The sequence below is a fragment of the Cyprinus carpio genome, chromosome B14, assembly GCF_018340385.1.
Source record: "Cyprinus carpio isolate SPL01 chromosome B14, ASM1834038v1, whole genome shotgun sequence".
Classification (NCBI taxonomy): domain Eukaryota; kingdom Metazoa; phylum Chordata; class Actinopteri; order Cypriniformes; family Cyprinidae; genus Cyprinus; species Cyprinus carpio.
This window is the reverse complement of record NC_056610.1, coordinates 12,688,027-12,715,933: the sequence shown is the minus strand read 5'-3', so window position 1 is coordinate 12,715,933 and position 27,907 is coordinate 12,688,027. Positions and strand designations below refer to the sequence as shown.

General features: G+C 36.6%; 2 protein-coding genes across 2 annotated transcripts; one reads left to right on the top strand and one right to left on the bottom strand.

Moving 5' to 3' along the window:
- Positions 1 to 4,948: 4,948 nt before the first annotated feature.
- LOC109066212 (RING finger protein 44-like) lies at positions 4,949 to 20,368 on the top strand. The gene is made up of 11 exons (XM_042738124.1): positions 4,949 to 5,460; positions 7,359 to 7,560; positions 7,643 to 7,878; positions 9,048 to 9,181; positions 10,091 to 10,264; positions 11,493 to 11,654; positions 13,472 to 13,587; positions 13,770 to 13,857; positions 14,188 to 14,309; positions 14,406 to 14,505; positions 16,056 to 20,368. Exons 2-11 carry the CDS (start codon positions 7,454 to 7,456, stop codon positions 16,116 to 16,118), a joined length of 1,302 nt encoding a protein of 433 aa, XP_042594058.1. The 5' UTR covers positions 4,949 to 5,460; positions 7,359 to 7,453; the 3' UTR covers positions 16,119 to 20,368.
- Positions 20,369 to 21,769: 1,401 nt separating this feature from the next.
- On the bottom strand, positions 21,770 to 27,763 carry LOC109066265 (FAS-associated factor 2-like). The gene is made up of 11 exons (XM_019083268.2): positions 27,625 to 27,763; positions 26,782 to 26,850; positions 26,552 to 26,686; positions 26,197 to 26,273; positions 25,965 to 26,103; positions 25,742 to 25,827; positions 25,560 to 25,651; positions 25,265 to 25,442; positions 24,941 to 25,112; positions 22,752 to 22,895; positions 21,770 to 22,493 (listed from the first exon to the last, which is right to left on the bottom strand). Exons 1-11 carry the CDS (start codon positions 27,685 to 27,687, stop codon positions 22,311 to 22,313), a joined length of 1,338 nt encoding a protein of 445 aa, XP_018938813.2. The 5' UTR covers positions 27,688 to 27,763; the 3' UTR covers positions 21,770 to 22,310.
- Between the last annotated feature and the right edge of the window lie 144 nt (positions 27,764 to 27,907).

The following is a 27,907-nucleotide window of genomic DNA, read 5'->3' as shown; positions in this document are numbered from 1 at the left end:
AGCCAGTTAGCATCAGCTAACTTTTTTTTTTCTTTTTTTTTTTTTGTTTTGGTTTTTTTATTTTTGTTTTTTGTTTTTATTCTTTGTTATTCTAAGCTAAAACTGCATGTACTCTGATTTTGCTGAAAGTGTTTAAAGCAAATTGCTTTGTTTGACTGGGGGCACTGTACCCCACCCATGGGGGCGTTCTGACAAATAGGTAGGGTAAAACGCCCCCAATTGGTTCAAATTAAATTTTTGCTAAAAATCTAATAACATGAAAACTCTGGACATTTTTCATACTTGGTTTATAATTTATGTCAGTGTCACTAAAAATATGATAGCTTTTCTGAACACATTTAACCTTTGTTTTACAGAAAAAAAAAAAGAAAAAAAAAATTACACAGTCCTTAAGGGGGGCGTTTTCCCCAACTCTACCCTATATATTATAGATATATATATATATATATATATATATATATATATATAAAGTTATTATCCCTGAATTCTGATTGAAGTTCCAGGATCAACAAGGATGTGCTTGGTCAAATCACGCTCACCGTGTCAGGTAGTCTCTATAGTTCCTCGTCTGGCTAGTAGAGGGAGACAAAGCAAAGCACATTCTAATCATAGACTGGAATTTACGCAATGTGACCCTGATTAGTTTTTCCATAATGGATGCAAGGAATCAAATTGATGATGACATATGCCTCCCTCATGATGCAAACAGCTTTAATAAGAAAACAGAGCACAGGTGTAATGTCATCATCATCATTATGAAGTAAAAATAATCCAGTCAGCTATCTGTTTTTGTCATTGAAGATGCCCGACGAGGATTTAAGCTTTAATTAGTTTTTATTCAATGTGGAGAGCAGGATAATAGGACAGTCTATGCAATGACCTAATCGTAGCCCTGTGATCTTGTTAACCGAGACTTGACATTGGGAGCTCATGAGGACAAACTCGTCCAGTGTTTACGGTAGAGCAAGACAACTGTGGCAAGCGGTTTTAACATTTATTCCTTAGGCTACTAAATAGTGTCTGTTTTTAGTATCTGGTTTTACCTGGCATTGTTGAATATCATAATATCACATACACTAATTGTTCATTCAGTATACCTATATAGGTAAAATCACACATAAAATTATAAAATCATCCAGACAGAAAAAAGATTCAATGTAGAGGAAAGAAGACTATGCTACTAGTACTTCTTAATTAACCTTAATTAACAGTCCCAATAGTATCTATTTCAGTTTTACTAGTACCTTTTTGTTAAATAATATAACCTAATTATGAAAAGTGACCCTGGACCACAAAACCAGTCTTAAGTTGTTGGGGTATATTTGTAGCAATAGCCAAAAATACATTGAATGGGTCAAAATTATAGATTTTTCTTTTATGCCAAAAATCATTAGGACATTATGTTAAGATCATGTTCCATGAAGATATTTTGTAAATTTCCTACTGTAAATATATCAAAACTTAATTTTTGATCTTACCTGCAAATTGTGTCATATGTTTGTTTGTATTATCACTATAAAAGTGACTGCTAGGAAAGGTACAGGTTGTTGAAGCTAATGAATAGTGACTAATTCAACAGATACTTGTCAATACTGTATAACAGTGGATAATTAATAGTAATTACTGAAATACTAGTTTCCAATCAGTAAGTAGGCCTACTAGTATTTAACAGACAGTTAGTGACGCTGAAAAAGATAAGTGTTATTCACTAACAATAAGCAGCTTTGGAAGCCAGCCCCTGCCACCAGACAAATAAAAAATAAAATAAAGGTAATGGCAGTCTTTCTGACTTTTTCATACTTTTTTCTTACAATTCTTTTTTTTATATAATATTTTCTGATATGTAAACTTGCAGTTCTCAGAAGAAAAAAAATCTGATTTGCAGATTCTGACTTTCCCCCCTCACAATTCTTCGAGTTTATATCTCAAAATTGCACTTCTCATCCCCCATCCCATCCCGTGAAAACAAGTTTCCACAAAGTAGCACACAAAAGTATCATATAGCTTTTTCTACGGAATGATGTTCAAACGGCTTGCCATAAGTCAGCGGCCTCTAAATGCCCCTCAAAGGGGTATGTCACAAAAGCACGCAAATAGGCGGCGGATGATGCTGGGTTCAACCGAGTGCATTGATTTCTCCGAAGTCTAATAAATTCAGAGAGTGGTTGTTTTGCGCTAGATGCGAAGAGAAATGCCATAATAGGCCTTTATTCCTCGAGCGAGCTCCAGTTAGCACCTTTTTCCCAATTCAGTGGTGAAATCCACGGAATGTTCCATTAACAGGAACAGCTGAGGATCATGCCGCACCGAATATGGGAGAGATGTGCAGGATTACAGGGAGAAATGTCCAAGACTGAGATGCTCACAAATTAGCAATCAGGTAACGCACGCGCCTTCGTCTTCGTATTGATGGCGTGGGTTTCCGTGGGTTTTCACGGACTTGAATGCATCGCACCGAGGTATCGGCGTGTTTTTATGCGTTGTCCCCCTAAAGCCTTGAGCCCCTCCTTGTTTTGTTGCTGTAACGCTGTAATGTTTACATTGGATTGGAAGTGCATGGATGGATGGGACGCGGGTTTGCTTGTCTCGCGCTTGCTTCAGATGTGCGTGATCGTGTGCACGCACAGCGCAGGTTACGCCAGAATCTGATTTATTTGTGTGTTAAACAGTAGCAAGGAAGGTTACATTGCGGTGTTTTCTCTGCAGTGAAGCCAGTCTAGAGGCCCTTTGAAAATGCTGCAAAAATCATTCGTACTCAGACGAATTAAACTCAGAATATTGTAAAGAAAAATAAATGCTGCACTTTGCCCTCGTAGTTCTTAAACAGTCTGCTTAATGCGTTGCAAGATGCAAAATCCGTATTTTTTAAGATGTCAGTTCTTGAACTAGAAAGTGCATGGAATAAAGATGTTACTTTGACCGGCCCTCAAGTAAAGACGCTCGTATGTGTTTCTGTCCGCCGGCTCGCCATTTGGCGCAAGGCTTATGTAACAGACTGGGCTGTGTCACACTGTCTCTGATGGAGAGGCGGATGAGAAATGCTAGAGAACACAGTTAGATGCTCCCCAACATGATGTTCCTTCCTGCTTTTCATTTAGTCCGCAATAATAACAACACCACCAATAATAATAATAAATGAAATTGTTATTATGGCATAATTTAAAACAATGCTTTGCAATGACACTTTATATCATACAAAAACAGCTGAAACATGACACATTTCACTCTGATTACTCTTTGATTTTATTTTCTAGTAATCATCACCATCATCATACTGTAAAATTAAAAATGAAAAGAAATGTTAAACTTTGTAGTAGGATGATGAAAAATTTCACTTGCACATTATTTGCAACATAAATATAATATGTGTGTATAATATTTAACCCTGGACCACAAAACCAGTCTTATGTAGCACGGGTATATTTGTAGCAGTAACCAAAAATACATTGCATGGGTCAACATGATCGATTTTTCGTTTATGCTAAAAAACATTAGGATATTAAATAAAGATCATGTTCCATGAAGATACTTTGTAAATCTCCTACTGTAAATATATGAAAACTTTATTTTTGATTGGTAATATGCATTGCTAAAGACTTAATTTAGACAGTTTAAAGGCGATTTTCTCAATATTTAGATTTTTATTTATATATTTTTTTTGCACCCTCATTTTCCAGATTTTCAAATAGTTAAGTAACTTGGCCAAATATTGTCGTATCCTAACAAACCATATATGAATGTTAATATTATTTATTCAGCTTTCAGATGATGTTTTAATCTCAATTTTAAAAACTCGACCCTTATGACTGGTTTGGTCCAGGGTAACATATAGCCTAGTTGTATGTATGTTCCAGAGGTTTAGTGAATTACTCTAACAATTCTTTAAAAACTATACATTCTATTTTACTCTTTCTTCTTTCCATTTATAAGAGCTATGAAACATTAACATATAGGAGATGGTCAGTTTTTGTAAGAAAACATTTAAGAGAACCATGAGTTATTATCATTGTGGGTAATCAGAAGTTCAGGAAGTGGAGAAAAGGACTTCCACTTGCAATGACTTGTTTGTATTTATTTGTTCTTTTGAAGTATTGCTCTGATTGTTTAACATGCTGTTTGAACTGATTTAAGATCATATTTACCTTGTGGATTGCATTGTGTTAAAGGAATTAAATAATTAGATGCTGTCTTGCTGAATTATAATATACTACATGACTGTAGCATCACCCTTGTTTGATAACTACAACCTAGGCCTATCCCTTGTGACAAACAGCATCCCCTTTTTCTGGGACTACCCATGCAACATCAAAAAGAATGTCGGTGGCGTAATAAATCATCACTGATAACATGCTCTCACTCTGTCTGCTATGCTTATGTTTAATGTTTAGACTTCTACACAACACAAATCATCAGACTCCATCTGTTGGATAGCAAAAACCTATTGTGAGCTGAAATGAACTCTTTTGTAGTGTTTTCACACTTGGTTTTGCATTCTAGTGATTTGCATGGATTTTGACATATTTGAATGACCCAAAAGAAAGAAGTAAACCATCTGAAAAAATAAAATAAATAAATAAATAAACAAACACTCCAGGCTTCATATTTGCATTAAAGATACTTAACTATGACATAAATATAATGTAATTTTATATTATAATGAATGAATTTGCTGAAATTAGCCTCTAAATATATATTTTTTTATATCATATTATTTTAATTAATTTTATTATTTTAAGTTACAGAAAATACAACTGTATGTAATATATTTTGATGTGAAAGATCCACAAATCCATATGTTTTTATTAAAAAAGCAGTTATATGAACCTCTGACCTGTGCATTTTTTTTTTTCTTGGTTGTTTTCTTGAAAAACAATGTTAATGGACTTTTTTTTTATTCATTTCACTTTTTGGACCACTTAAAGGGGTCTGTGCTTGTTTTTAGTAAAGAGGAAGTGTGAAAACATCCTTTGTAAGATGGGATCAGTTTGGAGGGATTAGACCAAACATCAGCATCTAAAAAGTGACTGGCTGTCTCTGTCTCTTGCGTGGTAGTTTTTAGAGGAAGAAGGCGTGACTACATGCACACAACAATACTGAACTGCACCCATGTCACAGATCAAACCCAGTTTGAATGCATCGGACGTAATATTAAAGGGAACAACAAGTGCACGCTTTAACAAGTTTGCTGGAGCCACGTTATCCAATGTTAGGCAGCAGAGGAATATGCATTTTTTCTTTCTATGCTGAAGATCAACGCCTGTTCAACAACAACAAACTCGTGGACGTGAACTAGGAAACGGCCGATACTTCTGTGTTAACCATGACCGTCTGCTAGTTTTCCTGGACGATTTCTTCTGGATTAGTCTGTAAATCACCAAACGAGACATCCTGCATCGTTTTAGTCGCCTAAAAGCAGCGCGTGGACGAGTCGGAAACTCGAGCGCCATTGAAAACAAGCAAGTAAGGACACAAAGCTGTCATATTCCACGTACAATAAAAACGAGAACACTCTCTGTATTCAGGCGTTTGCATGCATGACGTGCGGACTGTTTTAATGTGGCGTTAAAGCTAAACCGTGTTTCTTTTGTCAGGGGTGCATCCCTGCATTTCCTGTTTGGGGCTTCATCTGCTCGGTCTGTATGCTAGCAATAGCAGCTAAGGGCTAGGAAAGTGCATACGATTTGTTTAATCATATTTATGCAATGTACAACCTCCGTGTAGCATTGAGAACTGTTTAAAGAGCATGAGGGCAAATGCGGATGTTTGCGCGAGCTCCTGTAAAACTTCGGCCTCGCGACTTCTTTGTGCTATTGTTGATGTCCACTGTTGGGCCACGGTGACACTTATAAGTGTTTTATTCATGGGAAATGTGCACTGTCCATATCTGAAGCATGAATAATGTTTAAATCATACCCACAAGTCCTTTCGAGTGATTATTTTTGATAAAGCGAGGCAGGAGCGGTTTGGTGGCGCTTCTTTGTTATTGCTTTGTCTGTGTGGGAGCACATGGCCCTCCACGCTTTTGTTGTTGAAGTTACAGCTCCCCCTCTTTGTGGCAAATCAGCCCAGGCTTTCCATTAAACACGGTTTACGCTTCTAGTATGTGAAGATTTGTTGGTATTTGTTTTTATTATTTTACACATGGCACTGTAGCCTACATTTGAATGTGATGAGTAGCTCGATGAGAAGTTTAGACGTGCTTGCGTGAATTAATTTACACTCCACTGATTTTGAATAGAGAAATGTAATAAAATGTATTTGAAATCTTTATAAATCTAAATTTTATTAATTATTTTGTATTTCAACGTTTGTGCCCTGAAAGTTTAGTGTATTTTAAGCTCAGCAGTCTACTTGTAATTCAAAGATTACGCTTAATGACTATTATCACAATCCATAAATTAATACACTACAGCATGTTGAGGCAATTACTTGCGTATTTTGTCTTAATTTCTTGGAAAATAACCCATATGTATTTTTTTTCCCCATTGAAAGTAATACTGGTCTTTTCACATTTTAAGCTCATGGTCATTTTTTTAACGAATAATTGACCAGAAATGTGGTGTTAGCTTGTGTGTTGTTCATTTTTAGTTGTCTACAAAAGGAGAAAATTTGTAGAATGCACAAGCTTCTTTTTTCCCCATACAACAGATATAGTGACCACACCTGACAAGCTCCAAAAAGCACCTTGGAGAAAAACAAACCGAAAGTCATTTTGATTAAAGATTTGTTTTCAAACATAATTTGAGATGCTTTTGCTTGTGATACTGTCTAGAACAAAAGGATCTGTGAACATAATATATTGCAGTTTTTTCCCCCCATGCAACACATTGATCACTGGCTGTCAAAGTCAGTTGCAGTTTTGTTTACTAAAAAAAATAAAAAAAATTGTTGGTCCTTGAACCATGTTCTCCTGCATGTTAAACAAAAAAGTGTAGCCTAATTTGCCTCATGTTTTGAAAGCGTGTGATTGTCAATGCTAAATGATGTATAACCTATTTGAAAGTGCTATATTAGAATTTAAATATGGCAGATACAAAGGTTAGTAATAATAAATGAAACGTTAAGCTCGTTCTTCACTTAAAGCTGTCTGAAGTTATGAGGGCTACTTTAATGGTGTTCTTTATTCTTTGTGGAGCTTGACAGACATGGTTACTATGCACAGTCTATGTATGGGGAAAAAAAAACAGCGTACAGGGTTGAAATGATATGAGGGTGAGTAAATAATGACAGAACTTTGGTAATAATAAGTTTATCTAACATAAGTTGAAATGCACATGTTACAACTACAAAGGGTTCTGCTGATTTTCTCAAAATCATCATTCAATTCACAAAACCCATATTTCTTGTGTTTCAAACAGAGGTCTGACAATCTGAGGCTGTTAGACACAAGTGCCTCTTGCACTACTGGTCCCCCCACCCCAGGCAGGTGTGACTCGTTCGTACGACGTCACAAATGCGACCATGGGAAGTAGCAGTGAGTAGGCGGCCATCAACAGCCCCCTTAAACCAGAGGAGGGTCGTCGGGGAGCCTTGCATCACACCTCTGCACCTCAGGAGAAGGTGAGGTGGCTGTTATCATTTTGAGTTTATTAAAATCATATACCGAGCATGTACTTATGATCTCTGTGTGTTTATGTCCTAGTCCTCCAGTACGACATCAGTGGGGACAGCGAGATAGACCTGCTGTGCACACTTCCCTTCATCAGGATGAGAACTTCCACCACCCTGTCTTCTCCCAGCATCAGCAGATTCCTTTAGATGAGTCCAGGCAATATAGCCACACCAGTGCACCTCCACGCATGCTGCATACTGCCACACAACCCCCCCAACAGAGCTCCATCATGGTGGATCTTCACGAACAGGTATTAATGGTCAGCAGTCTTTTATTTAGACCAGAGGTCTCAAACACACATTTCCATCTAGGTGTTGTTCTCCACTAGAAACATTCATTTCCTGTTCCTTATATAATGTACTATTTGATGTTCACTATGTTTAAGTAGTATACAAAAAATAAAAATATAAAAAAGTAATATCCTTATAAACTAAAATGACAATACAATATTTTTTTTTGTGCTGCTTTTTAGGCAAGTGGGCATTTACATTTTAATTTCAGGATTTGAATGAATATAATACATTTGTAAAAAAAAATCAATTTAAATGTATACATTTTTGAATAGTTTTTTTTGTTTTGTTACTTAGGCCATTGGCCATTTGTATTTGCATTTCTGTCCTTTAATATGTATAAAATAAATGTACAAAGTATAATAAATATAAATTTAAATGTATAAACACTATAAAATAATTGTTAATGTATATGTCATTGTTACTTAGGCTACAATTGGGTTTTCAGGCCTTAATTATAAATAAATAAATATATAAAGGGTATAAATGTATTAAAACTATAAAATCAAATTTTGACAGATTTTTATTGTTACTTAGGCTACAATTGGGTTTTTATGTTTGTGTTTCAGACCTTCAATAAATATAAAAATAAATTAAGAAAATGTATGGGGAAAAAATTTAATTGTATAAGAACTATAAAATCAAACTTTCTGACAGATTTTTCATTGTTACTTAGGCAACCGGACTTTTATATCTGTGTTTTAGGCCTTTAATAAATATATTTTTAAAAATTCTATTTAAATATATAAATAAATATATATTTCAAGTTTGACAGACTTTCATTGTTAGTTGGGCTACATTTGGGCAATTTGCATTTCAGGCCTTTTAATAAATAATAATTATAATAATAAAAAAATACATTTAGAAAAAGTGTTTTTTAAAAATCCTAAAGAGAACTGTGGGACCAGGCCCTAAACCAAGATGCAGAGCATTAATGTTGGTTCATGAACCAAATTTAAGCATAAGCTGGTAGTTTGAGACCACTAGCATATAGACAATAATTGTATTACTCAGGCTTTGATGTGAAAGTGCCATGTGTAGATTGTAATTATTAATAGCATTTTAAATTTTTTTTTTTTATAAATTGAATGTTTTTTTTTTGTTGTTCTTGATGATTCATGGATGATTTGTTATATTTTATTAAGTAGTTACCACGGTGACGACCCATGGTTTTCCCATCCACACCGGGCAACCTATAGCCTGCAATGCTCAGCAGCTCCCAGCATGCTCGGTAATGTTCAGTGGACAGCTCTCTCTGCTCTGCTGCCTTCCTCCTCCAGTGAGTTTGAAAAGGAAGAGCTGGAATGTCAGTGAAGTTTGTGTAGAGCACACCTAACATGTCCCATCGCTCCAGCTTTACTTTAGCCGATGTATGTGTGTCCCAGGCAGCCATTATGCCCACCTGTCCTCTTAGCCAAAGATACTCTATTATGAGTGTTGTTCTGTATGTCCCTCTCATGCTTACACATTAGGCATTGGTAAACAGCTACATTTCACTTTTTGATTTTCATGTAGGCTTTTCCTGTGCCTCTAGAATGTGTAATGACCTTTTTATGATGCAACTTTTAAGGGACAATGTGCAACCCGCCTTATTTTTTGTTTGTGTTGCCACTTCAAGTGTCTGGGGTATTTTATCTTTGACATGGATAGCAAAAGTGTACTTTCTGCTAATTGTACCATCTGCTCAAGTCATTGCGTTTGTCAACATGCCCACCTGTATTTTTTGTGGCCACAGTGATGTACTGTTCAAAGTGTCTTGTGCAGGGCTATATAATAGGGCTATATGTATTTTCAGTCTTCTTTGCATTATATATGCTTTATAATGAAGTTGTATAAATGTATGTAGTTATATATGAATATTATTTTGATTATTATTGCTTTTATTATTCCTATTATATAATTTTTTTACACAATAAAAAGAAAACAAAATAAAAATGTATTACCCCCTCCCCACAAAAATGTTTTACCATGTTTTTGAATTGGTTTTTTAGATTTGTTTTTGGTTTGGTTTATTGGATTACTTTACATGTGCTTTATTCCAGAGAATGCTTTCCCAGTATTAACAGTCATTTCTTAAACTGCACAGCAATTCAGTACTCAAATGCCCATACACTTTCTTCATGAGTGTGTGTCTTGTGTGTTAGTGACACTTTGTCTGTTATTTCTCTTCCTGTTTGTCTGTCTGCAGCTCATTCAGGCCTGCACCATGCAGCACCTGCCTGTGTCCTATCAGGCATTTCCACCATTGATCTCCAGTGAGCATTTTATCCTGCACCCCAGTCCACCAGTGCCGCCCCACCAGCCTCCTCATCTGCCTCCACTCAACCAGTTTGTCCCCATACAGCCCCAGCACCCGCGCATGGTGAGTGCTGATCATAAAATCTCTCTCTCTCTCTCTCTCTCTCTCTATATCTATATATATATATATATCTCGCTATATCTATATCTATATATATATTCATTAGACATGTGCTATATATATGCGGTCATTAGACATGTCACGATAATCTCTACATATATATTCATTAGACATGTGCCGGTATTTGGTAATGTGATATATCACGATAATGAATATGCAATTTTGAATGCATTTTAAGAATACTTTTTACACCAACTGGTCACAATGCACAACACTGCTGTATGCTGCATTAAAGACGTATGCACTCTCTAATGTAAACAAGCACGCATGAAAAGCACATGGCAGAGCGCACATTCAATCTTCGACAGCAGATGCTAACATGAACTAAGTTGTAGCATATTTTTTTTTAACAAAGATTAAATTCTGTAGCAAATGTAGCTATTGCTCTTTCAGAATGTTAATCCATTAACTAAGGTTAACTAAAGAGATGTTATTGTAAAGTGATACCTATTGGTCTTTATAATTCTTTTGTACTTCAATCTGTTTAAAATCTGTAACTTTATAAATTTTTTTGTGTATTGCTTTATTGTATTTAAATGTTCAGTTATTTTTGTTATAAGAAAAAAAGTTATTAAACCTGTTATGACAACACTTTTTTTGCAACTAAATTTCAGTATCGTGATAATACAGTATACTGTGATAAAAGCATTAGCAATTAATCGCAACATGTGATACTGACATATATATATATATATAATATATATTGATATACCGATAATATATATATATATATTTATATTATTATTATTATTATTATTATATTACAGAAAAAAACTTATTTTGTGCATTTCACATAAGTTATGTTGACAACATAGGTGGGTGACATAACCAAAATCCTCTTTGTATGAGTAATTTAATATTAAGCTGTAAAAGTAGTGATTTTTTTTTTTTTTTTTTTTACTGGAAATTCAGCACAAAAACATTTAAGTAGTCATTGTGCTTTTAATAAAATAAATGTAGTGAATAGTTTCTTTTGGCGGTTATTCAACATAAAAATATTTATTTAGTAGTAATATTAGTAGTGCTGTTTGTAATTGTAATAATAATATTAAAAAAATGGTGTTAATACTGCTGCAACAAAATGAATTCTTTCTAAAATAGCACATGATTTTATGGTATTAATAGTCATAATCGTATGCTAGAGGTATGACTTTTATACATGTGTGTTCAGCCTCTGCAGAGGGTGGAGAATGAAGTGGATCTGCGAGGAGACCAGCATCCGTTAGGAACATTCTCTTATCCTCCAGCCCACCATCCACCAGCAATGACCCCCTCCGTCCCCCTCCAGTACCTCCCCCAGGAGCCCCTCCATCAAGAGCTACCCTACGGAGTGGTGAGATGTCTTTGCTTTTAAATAGGGCCTTTTGCACCGCTTTAGTTCCAGAACTAAATGTAGAGTACTAAAGTACTGGGATGATTTTGGGCAAACTATTTCCCAGTACCATTTAAAGGGTTGCATTCACACCGATAGTGTGTACTAGGAATTGATGTAAGCCGGTCGACAGCAACGTCATTTGTGTGTGGCATTCAACAATGAAAACAAAGAAGAACAACGTTAACAACAGGAGGATGGAGGACCCTGTGATCGGAGCTGTGTTTTTGTTGTGTCTCGTGGGTTTCACAATAATGGACATGGAATGTCGACTTATACGTAAAGTGATTGAAAGAACGGAAAGGAGGATTAAGAACGACAACTGGCAGTGCTGCATTTGCTACAAGTGTACGCTCAGCGTCCGTCCATCTATCGATGTTCTCCATACTTGCAAAATAAGTTGACACAATGTTTACATTGTTTACACAGCGTTTTAAATCATGGCGGGTGAGGCTGTTTTTTTTTTTGTAATCAAGTCAAAATTATATACTGATTAAAATGAGCAGCATTTGCATAAACAGGTAATGACATTAATGAAAAAATATGCACCTAATGTAGAGAACAGAAAAGGTTTACTGGTGTTGAATAGTGATTATAGGTCTGGTTTGGCATGACAAAAAATAGGTTCAAATTCCAGAAAGCAAAGTTAAGGTTTGCAGTAGTACTACTAGTGTCAAATAATGGTGAATAGTAATTTTAAACCTTTATTTTTTATTATTATTATTATTATTATTTTTTTTGAATTTGGCTTGACAAAGCATTGTCAGATAACAAGAAGTTTTAAAAACTTTTAGCGTTGGCCTATTCGCAGTATATTCAAGTTATGTAGCTTTGTGTTTACAATTGAACCGTTTGACAGTAAAACTGGCTGAAATAACGGATTTTTAATTGTCTGCTACAGAAAAACAGTAAGTTCAACCAATTAGGTAAAATTAAGCTTACTGAGTCAGAGAGATGTACTGAAATGGTTAACAAAACCTTTAAAACTTTAGAAAGAAAATTGTCAGTGTAAGCCTATGGGAAATGGGCCATTTTTTAATCAAAAACTGTTCGTCCATTCAGTTATAGAATATACAGCACAACCCGAGTCAGAACAGGTTGAAAGACTGTGCCTAGTTTGGTCAACATGAAAGCGAAGTTGGCCCCATTTATGTACTTAATGGTCTTTTTATGGATGGTTAAAAATTAACCTACTTTGCCTTTCTATTGATGTTATTTAAAATGCACAGGCTATTGGATAATACATCTTTATTTTCCTTTTTTTCTAAATTGGCCTGGTTTTGGCTTTGTTTTCTGACTGAAATGCTCTCTACAGTGCATTATATATATATGCGCATATTTGCATTGCCTTGACCGTTTTCTCTGTAGATCCCACCTGCTTACATGCCACGATTGGTTGATTATGTACAATGCCTGCATGCTATTGGTTAAACTACTTTTGAGTCAAGTTCGAAAACAAAGGCAAAATCCCGGCCAGGATATGTCCGGGAAAAGGTGAACGTATGGTCACCCTATTGGATAATATGAATCAATTGCCAAATAGCCGCAGTTTTACTCTTTTCAGGAAATAACCCACAGGTGGCTTATTTCTGGTCCACTTTGTATAGTAAACAGGACTAAGAGAGTGTATTTCGCACACTTCATCTTAACTCTCAGGTTGCTCCAGGGGGATTGTTCATGTAGTAGAAATCCTGCCAGCGTAGCTTTGGATGAGATTTGCTAAATGAATAATAATAATTCAAAAGGTTTTCCTCATCTGTTGTCGTCTGTTTCCTTAGCCATATCCGCACATGCTGCCGAGGCGTATTACTGGACAGAGGTACCGATTACAGCAGCCTCTGCCTCCCCCACCCCCTCCACCGCCCTACTACCCTGGCTTCTTACCATACTTCCTGTGAGAGTCTCTTCTACTCTTCATAATACAGATCACATGCATTTTGCTTTGTGAATGTTTAATTTTCTAATAATGCACATTGGACGGTTATGATTTTATAAAGCCTTTGTAATTTTTTTTCTACTATAGTGACACAAAAGGTGTGTATGTTAAAGATTTATGTGTTTGTGACCTGAAAACAGCTCGATGCTTCCTGTGCCTCCAACTGCTGTGGGTCCTGCTATCAGTCTGGACTTGGATGTAGATGATGTGGAGATGGAAAACTATGAGGTAAATAGAAAATCCTTCCCAGGGTGAGTGATGGAGTTGCCCTACTGTTTATATAACCGGACTTGTCAAAAATAAGCCTTGAACTGCCTCACCGGGGTCTACTGTCTGTAGCTAGCTAACTTCTAATGTTTATACACACATATTTGCAACTAAAAGACATTTGTTTTCAATAAGAGTGACTCTGTGGGCATGTGCAGTGATGCAACAAAGTTGAAAAAGGTTAGCTTTATAGAATTAGCAAGTTACTTTACAGAATTAAAGCTAATTTTGGAACAGAGATAATGTCATTATCTTGTGAAGAGTTTTGAACACCTGTGATTTTTCTTTCAGGCGTTATTAAACCTTGCTGAGAGACTCGGAGAAGCGAAACCTCGAGGACTAACGAAAGCTGATATAGAGCAACTTCCATCCTACAGGTTCAATTTAGAAAACCACCAATCTGAACAGACTCTGTAAGTGCTCTCTGTTCTGTGTGCCCTCGGTTATATAATCTTGAAGGTTTGATTGTGACTTGGTGTTGATGTGCATTGTATTTAATTTTCTTACAGGTGCGTTGTATGCTTTTGTGATTTTGAGTCAAGGCAGCTACTTCGAGTATTACCCTGCAACCACGAATTTCATGCAAAATGTGTGGACAAGTGGTTAAAGGTAAGAATGTTGTTTTAATGCACAAAATCTGCAATAACTTAATGGCGAAACCCTGTAAATATTAGTGTTCGACCGATCCAGGTTTTTAAGTGGCTTACAGTCTACAAAATGCTTATGTAGACCAGTGTTTCCCAACCGGGGTGCCATGTGAAAAATAATTTTTTAATGTTTTGAAATTGCTAAAATGTTTAAAAAAGCATCTATTATATAATATCAATTTCTGATGTCACCAATAATTAGAGATTTACTAAAATTCCGGCTGCCGGAAATTAGTACACCGCTCAGGTTTCACATTCACGTGGTGTGACGCTTTGCGTATTTTCCCGCTCTATGCATGTTCGCATTGCTCGCTTCAGTCATTTATACCATTCATGCTCATCAGAATTGCAAAGTTCACTCAAAAATCCAGCCAACAGGAAGCATCTATGTAGTACAGTATTGTTTCTGTTTGCAGTAGCCCTACTGTGCTGTAACATGGTGTAGTATATGGGCTGTCCTCCCATTCATTGATCTGCTAACCGCTATGTTATGCTCATGAGTTCTGATAATAATAGCTTTCTAGGACTAAACATTATCTGGATAATTGAAAAACTAAATCTCTTAATAGCCCTACTGTTAGACCTACCTGAAAAACTAAAAACAATTTATTGCATTCGTAGGCCTATTGTTATTTTTTATGTGCTATCATTAGTAATTTCTTTATTTGTTCTTGTTTTATTATCTCGTGCTACTGCAACAAAATTACCCCACTGTAAAATCAAAAATACACTGAGTGAGCAAAAATTTGTGAGATGTAATGTTATAATAGGGATTAAAGTTATAAAGCTAGTTATAATGGTAATTGAACAATGTTTACATATGAATAAAAGCCAACATTAAAATCTGTCACATAAATTGGTCTCTTCATTAGAAATTAGCCTATTGATTGCCATTTTAAAAATTATTAAAAATATCTGTATATTCTGCAGTTCTTCCTTGCTGTACTGAATATCTATACTTTTCAAAAAAATCATATCAAAGTTAGAAATTCAAGTACTGTGACAAAATTAATTTTGTAGGGTGCCACAAATTTGTTAAAATATCCAAAGGGTGCCGTGACTAAAAAAAGGTTGGGAAACACTGATGTAGACTATTGTTTAAAAGTATGAGATCAGTAGGATTTTGGAACATTTTACAATGTCCAGCCAAATATTGTCCTATCCGAAACAAACCATTCATCAATGAAAAAGTTATTTATTCAGCTTTCAGATAATAAATATCAATTTCATAAAATTGACCCTTATGACTGGTTTTGTGGTCCAGGCTCACATATTGTGAAATATTATTACAATTTTAAACAACCGTTTTCTATTTGAATATATTTTAAACGTTATCTATTCCTGTAACGGCAAAGCTGAATCTTCAGTATGACATGATCTTTCAGAAGTCATTCTAATGTTTATTTGTTTTTGTTCTGTCTTTAATTGCATAGGCAGGCGATGTATAGATCTATCAATAATGTATGGAAACATTTCTGGCTTGTAGAAATTAATCCGTAACATGTCTTGCAGACCAATCGCACCTGTCCAATCTGTCGAGCCGACGCATCTGAAGTTCACCGCGATGTGGAATGAGTTCAGGTTTTTGTCCTTCACTGGAAAACAGCACAAATCCTTGAGTGTGTTCTGTGAGTGGGGACACCTGATCTCCAGCCAAACTACCCCCCACCCCGCTCCCAACCCCACCTCTTCAATAAGCAATCTCGGAATTTGTATGGAACCTGTTTGACCTCTGCTGTTCGTCATTGTGCGAGTTTCATGAAAGCTACTGCCGCGTATAGCCACTCCAGAGTTCTGGAATTGTGACCGGGGATTTTTTTGGGGAGGTGGGGGGGTTCTTTTCATCTTTCTTTTTGGATTACCCTGCCCTTGTTTTGCAGATTCCAAAGATAACCTGTAATACGTGTTGTGTTGGCATATTCGTTTACACAATTGAATATTCTCTAGTTGTTTGATCACAGATAATTAAAATCATGCTTTAGCGTCATTAGGGACTGGGGGAGTGGGCCTGGATGATGATGGTAGTTTTTTGCTTTACTGTGCAATCAGACGAGTCCGTAGGACGTGGCCGCCCCGCTGGTGAACGACCATCATAGATGCATGTCTGTATAAGTGACGGGCTGAGGGACTTGTTAATAATCTATGTTTTGCAATAATGTATTGATCATTTGAATATCTTAATCCCGATTCTCTTTTATCTGCGAATGCTGTTGTGAAGGTGTGACTTTCAGTGGTTTAGAGTTCCAAGGCCTGAGGTTAAAGAGGGAAACGTAGACAAAAAGGACTGCTAAACGACAGCCGTGAATCCATCGGGAAAACTCCCGCTGGGCTTTCACCACAGTCATAGAGACATTAAGGAAGCTGTGGCGTTTTTCGCTTTTGCTGTTTGCTGGCGAGGCCAGTTGGACTGGCCCATGAGAACACAGGGACGAGGACAGCACACTGCCTCTGTCAGCTCCCACCTGGCTGAACTGCACAACCCCCATCGATTCTGGACTGGCCCTCTTCATCCCGCTCCCTCACACTCAGCTAGATCCAGGAGAACGTCTCACGGGCCTTGCGCTGACTGTTCTTTTAGACTAGCAATATTTGAATTTAAGAGATACACTGCATTTCAGCCACAAGAGGAACGTCGGACGGCCTCCCTCTCGCCATTCTCACGTCCGGAGGCCGAGGAGATCGCATTCGCCTGTCCAGAATGACTTTTTGGGAAAGGGTGGAACACTTTGCGGAAAGCAATACGTGCAATGAGTGTGTGAAGTGAACGCAACGTTTGACCTGATTTTGGAGGACTCTGCTTTTTGTTTTTCCTTATTCGTGAGCCAAATAATCAATATACTCTACAAGATTTTAGCTCTGCCTTCTCAAGACCTTGACAAGCACAAACCTGTTACTAATCTTCAGAGATCCTTTGTCAGTTCCTCTTTTAAAAGTATGCGTTTTTTTTTTAAGTGGTGTTATTTATTTCTTCTTTCGCGAGAGTTTTTGAAGGATTCAGTCGGAATGCTAAAACATCTTTAGCGCGTTTTAGTTTGCCTGCGGTTGTCAGGTCTCAGGCCATCTTCACAGTGTAAAGTGATGTGAAAAAACAAACAAACAAAAAAAAAAAAACATTGTATGCATAGCCTTGGTGTGAAAGGTTGCAAATTATCGTCTTGTTTTTAAGACAAAAGAATGTTGAAACCCTCTGTATTTCTAGTTACGCCCTCTCCTGTGTGCCAGTTGACTGTAGTCGTTCTATGAAGATCCCGGATAGGATTCAAAACGGCAGAGATGGAGCGTTAGGGTCGTTTAAAGAAAAAACTGCACTGTAAAACGCTTAACTCGTGGTTCACTCGATTCCAAAAACAAACCTGAACGTTGTTCAGGGGAAAACTATGAACAATTATTTTTTTTTGGTTCCCTAAGTACTTTAATTATAGGACTTTTAAATATATATATATTCATGAGTCGTTTGTCCACTGAATAGTCATTGTAACTTAATAGACACACTGGCTTTTTCGGGTAGAGGGACTCTCTTAAGAGAATGTGAGTATCTTGTGTTTGCGTGCCAGGTTTTAAAAAAAGCCATTGTAATGAATTTAATCCACACTTTTGATAAGTAATCTATGTATACATATCTGTTCACTGGCATATATTTTGAGTATAACGGGGGGAAAAAAATCACTCAGGGCCTCTCTGTAATTGAAAAATAAAGGAAAACAGTCCATTTCAAATGGGATTGACGCCATGGAGATATATTTGGGTATTCGGGGTTGTTTTCCTCAGGCCATGCATATTTTAAATGTAATCAACTGAACTAATATTCCTTTTATAAATAGTGGTGAATATTATTCCATTATAAGACTGGCATGCAAAAAAAAAAAAAAGATGAAGTGTTGTATCACGTGAGAATAGGCTTTTTGTCACTGCAGCCGATCATTAGCGTATGTTACTCGAACCTGTTTTCCAGCCGTTGCGTTTTTCCGTGTTCTTGTACTTGAACCACACTTAAAGGTTGTAATCCCATTGAAAAACGTGCCACGATGCACACTGTCCTACCTAGTCCACTTCCAAGACTATTCTTACAGTGTTTGCATGATTTAAGGATAAAAAAAAGAAAAGAAAAAAAGTCAAAAAATGAAATCTGTATTTTCAGTGAAAGATATCTAGACAGGGGTGGGCAAGTATTTAATTGTGCACAATATGCATGCTTGTCTAACCAGGTCCCAACTGGTTTTTAGGTAGATCTAGTTGGCTTTGGGTTCTGGGTGTAGGGGACTTTCTGCTCAGCTGATAACTGCCATGCACTGTACTGCACACATTTGTAATAGAACCGAATGACTACAAGATTTTATTGTGCTTGTACTTGCAAAAAAAAAAAAAAAAAAAAGACTAATAATATAGGACGTTCAAAATAACAACGTTAAGCTTGATGCCAGTTGGAAGACAGTGGCTTTTTGAAGTGAAAAAATATGTTTTGATAGGCTCCTCACCACATTTGTGCTTCTATTGTTGCCTCAGTTACTGACACACTTGCCTGGAATCTAGATAATGGAAAGCCATATAGTAAAAAGGTGCTAGATATTCATTCTATATTTAGGTGTAATGCTACATTCACATAAGAGAATGCAATAGTTTGTTATGGGTCTCTATTCATACAGCATGCAGTGCTAATAGTACCCTCACGGTGGTCAGAAACAGTTAACATTATCAACAGGGGTTTCAATTAAGAAAACGAACAGAAAAAAAAGAAAGAAAACTATTTAGCTTTACTTGTATGTGCTGGTAGACCGTTTTAAAGGATAATATTATTTTACTGCCTGAGTGATCAGATTCAATACATCTGCCTTAAATCGAAGTAGTAGGAGGTTTTGTGTGGGTTAATAAACACATTATCACTCATTCACCAAAACGGTCAGAAGTATATGTACCTGTTGTATGGTTCTCTCTACATTGAGCATCTGTAACTGGTATGGTTTAAAAATAAGTTGTTGATATACACGCAAGCACTTTTGCTTGGGGTAACCGGCTGTGGGTTATTTCTAATATATCCTTATTTAGATTTATAAAGGAATTTTTCATAATAACCAAGATTCCTTGAAAACCTCAGTGTTACCTGTATTGAATTACTAAAAAGAAAGAAAAAAAAAAACAACCTATGAGTTATGATGATAAATAGAATCTTGTAGTCTTTCTGTGATTCAACTAATAAATAATCTCACAGCTTGTGTGGTGGAAAATTGTGTTCCAATAAGCAGCTAAATACTTTAGGATTTGTGATTTGTTGATTGCTCCATAGATGCCACTGATTGTTTACCAATGATTTCTTGCTGTGGTGGGATAGTGGATTGTTTACTGTTCTATTCTCCTCCTGGCCTTCAGGGGTCAGTCATTGCCTGAACTCCAGACTACCCAGCCAACAACAGGGCCAGGGGCATGTGTTCTGTATTAGGAAGATATTTTGCTTTGGTACTTGCACATTTACGGTTACCTCATTTTTGCCATGTTTGTATTTGAAAAAGAAAAAAAAGAAAAAAAAAACAACAACAATAAAAAATGAAATAAAAAAGCTAATATATATTATATATAGGAAATGGTTCTTAATGCTATAATTTTTTCATTCCATTGGAATCATTGTTTGTAGCATTTAACATATAACTAGTTATAGTGTATTATAAATACATCTGTATACTGATTGAAATTTTTAAGATTTGTACTTTTTTTAAATGAAAGTTGCTAGTTCTGCTTTACTGAGTAGTGCAATCATATTTTTTTTTTTTTTTTAATTGTGGCTGATTGGAGAGGGTTGTTCACTAATAAATGTGTGATGTATACTCATACTACACTTGACTAAAGTAATCACTGCTTAAACGTTTTGGGCAATACAGATGTGTTGCAGTTCAGTTACTTGTCTGAAGGTTTCTGTCTCTCAAAAGAGTTAAAAGGTGAATCTCATAAATATTGTTCAGGTCATTTTTTTCCCCCATTTAATCAAAAGCAATAAACCTTAATCAGGTTAGATGGCATATATTGAATGTAATGTGGATGTAAACAAGGCTGTCTTTTTAATGGCACATATTATACATATTTCAAAATTGTTTTACTGAGTTTTTATTGAATTTTTTTTTAAGTTTCGTCATATGAACAATCGTAACTTTGTTAAAAAACAGGATAATCCATCGAACGCACTGTATTTCTGTAACTCACAGTCTTGGTTTCATTCCTGTCAAAAATTTAATATTGCACTACTCTGAGCAAGTTCTATAATATGTTTTGCATAAAACATTACTCCATAAAAATGTATATATTGCCACCATATCAGTTATAGGTCAGTTCTGCCTCTTTTGTTGTTAAATTTGTTTTAGGAAGAAATTAGACATGTTTTAGTATGATCTAGGACAACCATAGATTTCTTTTCTTGGAAAAAGTGTAACTTTACTAAAGTCGCTTCAAAATGTGCAGTAAACTCTGTTTCAGATCACACACACAACTCTCTGGAACACTACCAAAATAATAATTCAGATTCATTGGTCTCGTTTCGGTGTGCATTTTCTATAGTAGATTTCAAAATGAACATTCATGCAGTATTATCATACATTATAATGTGGCCTAGATTCACCTATATCATACAAAAACATTTCAAGTATATTTAAAAGTATAGATTTAAAATAGCCATTTATTGGTCATAAAGATATTATTGTATCAGCTAGAATAACAGTGCATCCCTATTTAGGATTTTTCTTATATTTTTTGCATTGAGACATTATCATCAATTCATATTCTTAATGTTCATCAATGCTATGATACAGTAATATAAATCAACCAATGTGGACATGATTTATTAATTACAGTCAGAATAAAGGCAGTATAACATACTACCATGGTATATAAATGCTGTCAATTTTTTCTGCATTTAAATGATTTCACAGTGCAAAAACATAAATAAAATAAAATCGTAACTATTTTAATTTAGTGAAATGTGACCCCATCTTCTGACCAGCTTTATGAGATTTATTCTAATAGTTCAAACTCACATTCAAAGACTTAATGTAATCTGGGTTACTGCCTCTCCAGTTACTTTATTAAATTTTACAATGAATGTTTTAAGTCATTATTTAGCACCATATTTTGTTTCCACATACCTACAAATATATTAAAAATGTCATGGCTTCAGGTTTGTGCAGTAGGCTGCAATGCAAATGTTAAACAAGCTTAAACCAAAACATTGTTAGTCAAACCACAACAACATTTTAAAATGTTTAATTTAGAATTGGAAAATTACATCTTTACATGACCAGACCCATCAGATGGACGATAGGCAACATAGGCATCTATGAATTACCACAGGCACACTATGGGCAGACTTGCACTATACTCTATATAGACAAAGCCACATGGAATAGCTGTGGCCTTTAGTTTTCTTATTTGAATTCACCTGAACTGCAAGCAGCCCATCATAACCTTTGCCGACAACCCTCTTTTGGTCGTTAGATGAGATACATTATATGGTCGACTTTGATTTGCATTAAAAAAAGAAAAGAAAAAACTCTGCTGTGGCTTCCAGGCTTGTCCTTAAATATCTAGGTCATATATTTACAGGGCCGTTCACCTTGCACTCATTTAACGGAACAAAACTTCACTGCAGGGAAGGATGGGTTATTTTTTTTTTCCTTTTTAAATTCAGTAAAAGGTTTATCTCAGTGATCCCTCGTCCAGGTCATCAAACAGAAGAACAAACTGGAGGGGAGGCGGGACTTGAGTAGTGAGCAGGGGGTTAGCTAAATGTCAATCGTCTGTGAGGTCCTGCACAAAGAGGACTTCTGACCGGCTCAGACCGGCCTCCATCAGAGTGGGGGGATTGGGGCGCTCTTCCGTCGGCAGGCAAGGCAGGACCCGGCGTGGGAAATTCGTTAATATTTGGAATTTCTCAGGGGTCTCTTTCAATGAAAACAGGAAGTCGTGTATTACCTAAGGGGGGGGGGGGGGTGTGGGAGATTGAGACATTTTAGACACTTGTTTTCAGTTTAAAATACAGTTTTTTAATATTAGGTATCACGTAATACAATAAAAGACTACGCCTTGTTTTTACTCAAACCCTGAAAACAGAGCGTCTCCTGAGCCTGTTTTCTTATCTTTAACCACAGACACTGATATCATACTGTTATGGTACTCCACACTGCACAACCGAGAAAAAAAAGGAGGAAGAAAGCAGATGAATGTGTTTACCGTCAATGACTGGCTGAAGAGGAATCTCCGCTCCACGCGGGTATCGTTGGGCAATTTGAACACTATTTTGACACTGTCTGGGTCGTCCAGGGGAGGCTCAGGAGGAAGACACTCAGACTTGCGCTCCTTCTCTTCTTCCAGTGTCTGTAATTACACAATCATTAGAAAGTCATTAAGTGCGATTAGTCCTAGATACAGATGACAGAAATTTGTAAACTGACAGGCATCATGAACGATTACTTGTGATGTGCAAAGAAAGAGACCGCAGGTTTTAAAGGGGTCATATGATGCAATTTAAAATTTTCCTTTCTCTTTGTAGTGTTACAAGCTGTGTTTCATTGTGAAAGCGAAACTACTTTGTTTGGCCTTCCAAAAGAGGACATAACTAGGAATCAGTGGTTAAGTTGTATTTACAACGCTGTTCCAGAACAGTTCAACCCAAATATTCAGATGCAGGGCATTTTATGGAGGATTGTTTCCTGAACCTGCGAGAGTAGCCTACAATGCATCTGTGCACAAAGGCTGTTTCTATAAAATGGGGTAATTAATGCTTTGCAAGGACAGTCTGGCGCTTCTGACTCACAGCCTGTAAGTACATTTTCATATTTAAAGAATTTGCCACTGAGTATTCAAATGTTGGTTTTTTAAGCAGTGAAAGTTGCGCTTGTTTGCCATTTCTCCGATCACAAATGCAGACATGGTTTTGTTTACGCAACATAACGCATAAAAGACAGTATAAATCATTATAATCAATAATTATGTCCCTACTGGTTGCAACAAATGCCTTGTTTGTAATGGGTTTTATTGGTTTTGTCTTGTCGTGCCGGGAGATAGCATCACTGTATGGTAAGGGGCGTAACATTTCCGTCACACACTTGAGGTATTTAGCCAATCACAACGCACTGGATAGCTGGCCAATCAGAGCACACCTCACTTTTCAGAACAATGAACTTTGTAAAAATCAACACGTTTCAAAAAGGTGGGGCATAGAGGAGCAACAATAATTTTCCAGTATGTGGAAAATAATGTTTTATGAACCTTAAACAGCATAAACTCATTGAATTACACCAAATACACAATGTTCTTTTTAGAAACTTCATATGACCCCTTTAAGTTACAGTATATGCAACTGTTCTCAAGAGAATAAATTACAATATACATTATTGTTGCTCCTCTATGCCCCGCCTTTCTGAAACGCGTGGTGTGCTCTGATTGGCCAGCTATCCAGTGTGTTGTGATTGGCCGAATGCCTCAAGCGTGTGACAAATGTTACGCCTCTTCCCATACTATGATTCCATCTCCCGGCACGACAAGACAAAAAAAAAAACAAACAAACAAACAAAAAAATTAAACCCATTATAACCGAAGCATTTGTTGCATCCAATGGGGACCTAATTACTGATTATAATGACTTGTACTGTCTTTTTATGCATTGCATTGAGTATCGCGCTGCATGTTGTGATCAGAGAAACAACAAACAACAAGCGCTACTCTACACTGATCAAAACTCGCGTTTGAATCATCAGTGGCAAATTCTTTAAATATGAAAATGTACTTACAGGCTGTGAGTCAGAAGCGCCAGACTGTCCTTGCAAAGTTGGAATGGCCCCACTTTATAGAAACAGACACCGTATTGTAGGCTACTCTCCCAAGAAATAGTCCTTGTCCTCCGTAAAATGCACTGCAAACATCTGAATATTTGCGTTGAACTGTTCCAGAACAGTGTTGTAAATACAACTTAACCACTAATTTCTAGTTGTGTCCTGTTTTGGAACACCAAACAAAGTAGCTTCACTTTTACAACTAAAGACACAACGTCTCCACAACATGGCGGTGGCGACAACAGCAACAATAAAAGTTATGCCTTCTTTCTTTGTGTGAACATTTGGGCAATGTTGTGCGAATCTTTCCACATCATGACGTAGACATGTGGGGGCGTGTTAGGAGGAGTCATTTTAGGAGGGCGTGGTTGACTTAACTTTTATAAAGAATAAATCTTCGGATTTGAGACTTGAATCTTTGCAACTTTACAGATCTTCTTTATGCACCAAGAGCATGAACACTCCAAAGAGAAAGGAACAATTGAAATTGCATCATATGACCCCTTTAAACGACTGACAGAAATGGTAATTGTCAAATTAATTTCTAAAATTAATTTTTTTATTTTTCGTTAATATCAAATCACTTACTCTACGTCTTCTCTCTTCGGCAAGGATGCTCTGGCGCGCCTTCTCCTCCTCTTGACGTTTCTGCTCTTGTTCTTCTCTTTTCTTTCTGTCTTTTTCCTGGTCTGCACGTAGGGATACCAGGTAAGCTTCATCTTGCTGCTGCCTCAGTACCTGCGTCTGATTCCTCTCCTCCCTGGAGATAGATAGATAGATAGAGATATTAATCAATAATAATAAATAATATTAATAAAATTATATAAAATAGTTTCTTTTAATGCAATAATTAAATACCTTTCACACACTGGGGTGAGTTTCAGTTCTTCAGAAAGCAAACCACAATCTCACCTCTCTAGTCGTTCAGACATGAGATATGTCTGGTTTGCCTCCATGATGAAGGTCAGCTGGTTGACAAGATCCTCAGGCTGGATCAGCCCCTCCAGTCTCCCAACAACTGTCATTTTGCGGTCCTTCAGCATGATCATAGCCAGGAAGGGATGGGTGTTCTCGCGCAGGGCCTGAGAGACTGAACACACAACATAAAGACAAGATAATCAGCTCAAACCACATCTTGTGAGATTAAGATGACACCACAAGGGATTAATCAGAGACTGGGAAGTGAAGTTGATGTCAAGCTAGTTACCTCTGTAACCCTCTGGCTTGCTGGTGGAACATGCCCAAAACAGCATCCTTGTGTTAATGAAGGTCAGCACCTCTTCTGAACACAATGTGGTTCTGAGAAACAGACAAGAGCTCTGGTTATGAGATAAGAAGCTCACCAGATGTGAATGTGTATAGAGGAGAACATTCCAGTTTAAAACCTACCTGCAGAACTCATCTGTGTCCTGGTGATCATCTCCATGAAGATAAACTAACAAGTAACGAAGTTCCCGCTTGGCGTCATTCAGAGCCTGGAAGAAAATACAAATTCAACAGATACACACTTTAAGAACAATTTTGGATTTACTTAACGCAAAATGTTTCAGTCTTCAGGTGCCTGCCTGGTAAAAATGTCAAATACATAAAGTTAAATTCTATATTAGCATACCTGACTATATGTTCCCTGGTAGAATACAGGATGCGATCGACCATATTTCTCCTGAAAACTATGAATAAAGGACATGACATCTCCAACAGGATCTGTGACACGACCCCTTGGATCCGGTCGAATGAATCTCAGGGCGAATCTGAAGAATTTGAGAGAAGAAGAAAAAACCTCAATAGAAATACTAGTTACTTTGAAATATTACGAGTCTATATTAGATTAACTGCTTTAATACCTGAATGCGTCCAGAAGTGTACAATACGTAAACCTGATGGGAAGCATCATCAAGTAGTAACTCCAACCTAATAAGCCCTGTAAAAGAGAAAAAAATATAAGCAGCTAATTTCATATTTATAGAGGACCATGTTGCAATGTTTGTAATAGTGCTGTTATGACATTACCCTAAACTGTCTCCATGTCATTCCAGGTTAAAATCAGAACCTTTCCTTGGCATTTTAGTTTTTACCATTAAAATACTAAATATTCTAGTATTAAGATGTGTGTCTTGAAAACATTAGTACAAAGAAATGAGCACTGGGAATGAAGGAAAAAACTGAACACACAACATAAAAACCAAAAGACCTTCTTACTCTAGGATGTGGCCTTGAGACAATATAGCTATACACTCTGTGGTCTGTTGTGTTGACCTGTAACGGTCTGGCGGGCGGCGGGTTGAAGACACTCGGAACTCCTTCTTGCTCATTTAGTCTGTCTTGTACTGCGGCCTGTAAAAAAGATCCCCATTAATTCCAATAATTATAATCTGGTTCCTAATAGAAAAGAATGAAAGGATCCATTCATTTAGTTCACCAGCTCTCACCTCAATGTTCCAGTTGTGTTGTTCTAATGTGCGCCGACACTGCTCCATCGACTCCAAGCCTGTCAGGTCCTGAGTAATAAGGACAGATCTCACGTTATTTACACAGAAAAGAAAAGAGCTCAAATCTATTGTTGTCATAAGTAAAATTCTAGATTAAGTGAGTGTTTTCAAGATCAGTCTTCATTCAAGAGCATATTTTTATTTTATATTACTCTATGACTCAGGAGTAGATGAGGAACGAGTAAACTTCTCTAATGATTGTTGCAACCAGTTAAAAAAAAACAAAAAAAAAAACAAAATCCCCTAAATTCACCAAGTTAAAAGTTGAAGTATTGCCAGACTGGAAGCAGATTAGCACTGGGTCTCAAAACCTAGTATATTGTCTGTCTAAATGCCATTTTACGTACCGTTCCAGACGATTTGTTGTTCCACATCTGGCCGTCAAAAAACCTAGAATGCTGCCTAACTAGAGAGCACTTTGAGCATCATAGGCGCACTTTACTTTGACCTAATCTGCTGTCTAGGCTTTGAGACACAACCAATGTCTCGCTGCCTAACTGACAGCTGCCATTTCAACTAAAAAAACACACACTTGTATACAGGAGAAAGTCTTTATATGGACATAGATCACAATGATATTTTTCAGATTAAGTCTGTATTTATTAGATAAACTGAAGCTGGTTTTGGCTGAGTACAAACTAACGATCTTTACGGCAGTTAGCTCGCTGACTGGTCATTTATACTTAAAGAAGCTGAGCTTGACACCGCGAACACTATTTTTCTGATAACTGAGTCTATAAAATATCCAAACAGTATGTGTTAACCAGACAGTTTAGTTGGTACCTGAAACTGAAGGAGTTTTTCAGTTTGAGCCTGAGATAATTCCTGCTCTTCTGGCGCCGCCATCTTACCTCGCCGAGCCCTAACAAAACGCGATGACGTTTAAAGCGTGCTGACGTGACCTATACGTGCAACGTTGAACGAACGCTTCTTTCTTTTTTGCGCCGCCTGCTGCGCAGGAGTTGTGTGGCGCATGTTTTACCTTCATTTGTTTTTACAAATAAACATATTAATTTATTATATAAATAAACAATAAACAGCGTTGTTGTCATTTTACCTGAACATT

Coding starts and splice junctions, on each gene's coding strand:
- LOC109066212 (XM_042738124.1), top strand. CDS start 7,454: ATGCGACCATGGGAAGTAGCAGTGAGTAGGCGGCCATCAACAGCCCCC. Junction 7,561..7,642: donor CCTCTGCACCTCAGGAGAAG/GTGAGGTGGCTG, acceptor TTTATGTCCTAG/TCCTCCAGTACGACATCAGT. Junction 14,506..16,055: donor GTGTGGACAAGTGGTTAAAG/GTAAGAATGTTG, acceptor CATGTCTTGCAG/ACCAATCGCACCTGTCCAAT.
- LOC109066265 (XM_019083268.2), bottom strand. CDS start 27,687: ATGGCGGCGCCAGAAGAGCAGGAATTATCTCAGGCTCAAACTGAAAAA. Junction 26,851..27,624: donor AAAAACTCCTTCAGTTTCAG/GTACCAACTAAA, acceptor CTTATTACTCAG/GACCTGACAGGCTTGGAGTC. Junction 25,828..25,964: donor ACCAGGGAACATATAGTCAG/GTATGCTAATAT, acceptor ATTTTCTTCCAG/GCTCTGAATGACGCCAAGCG.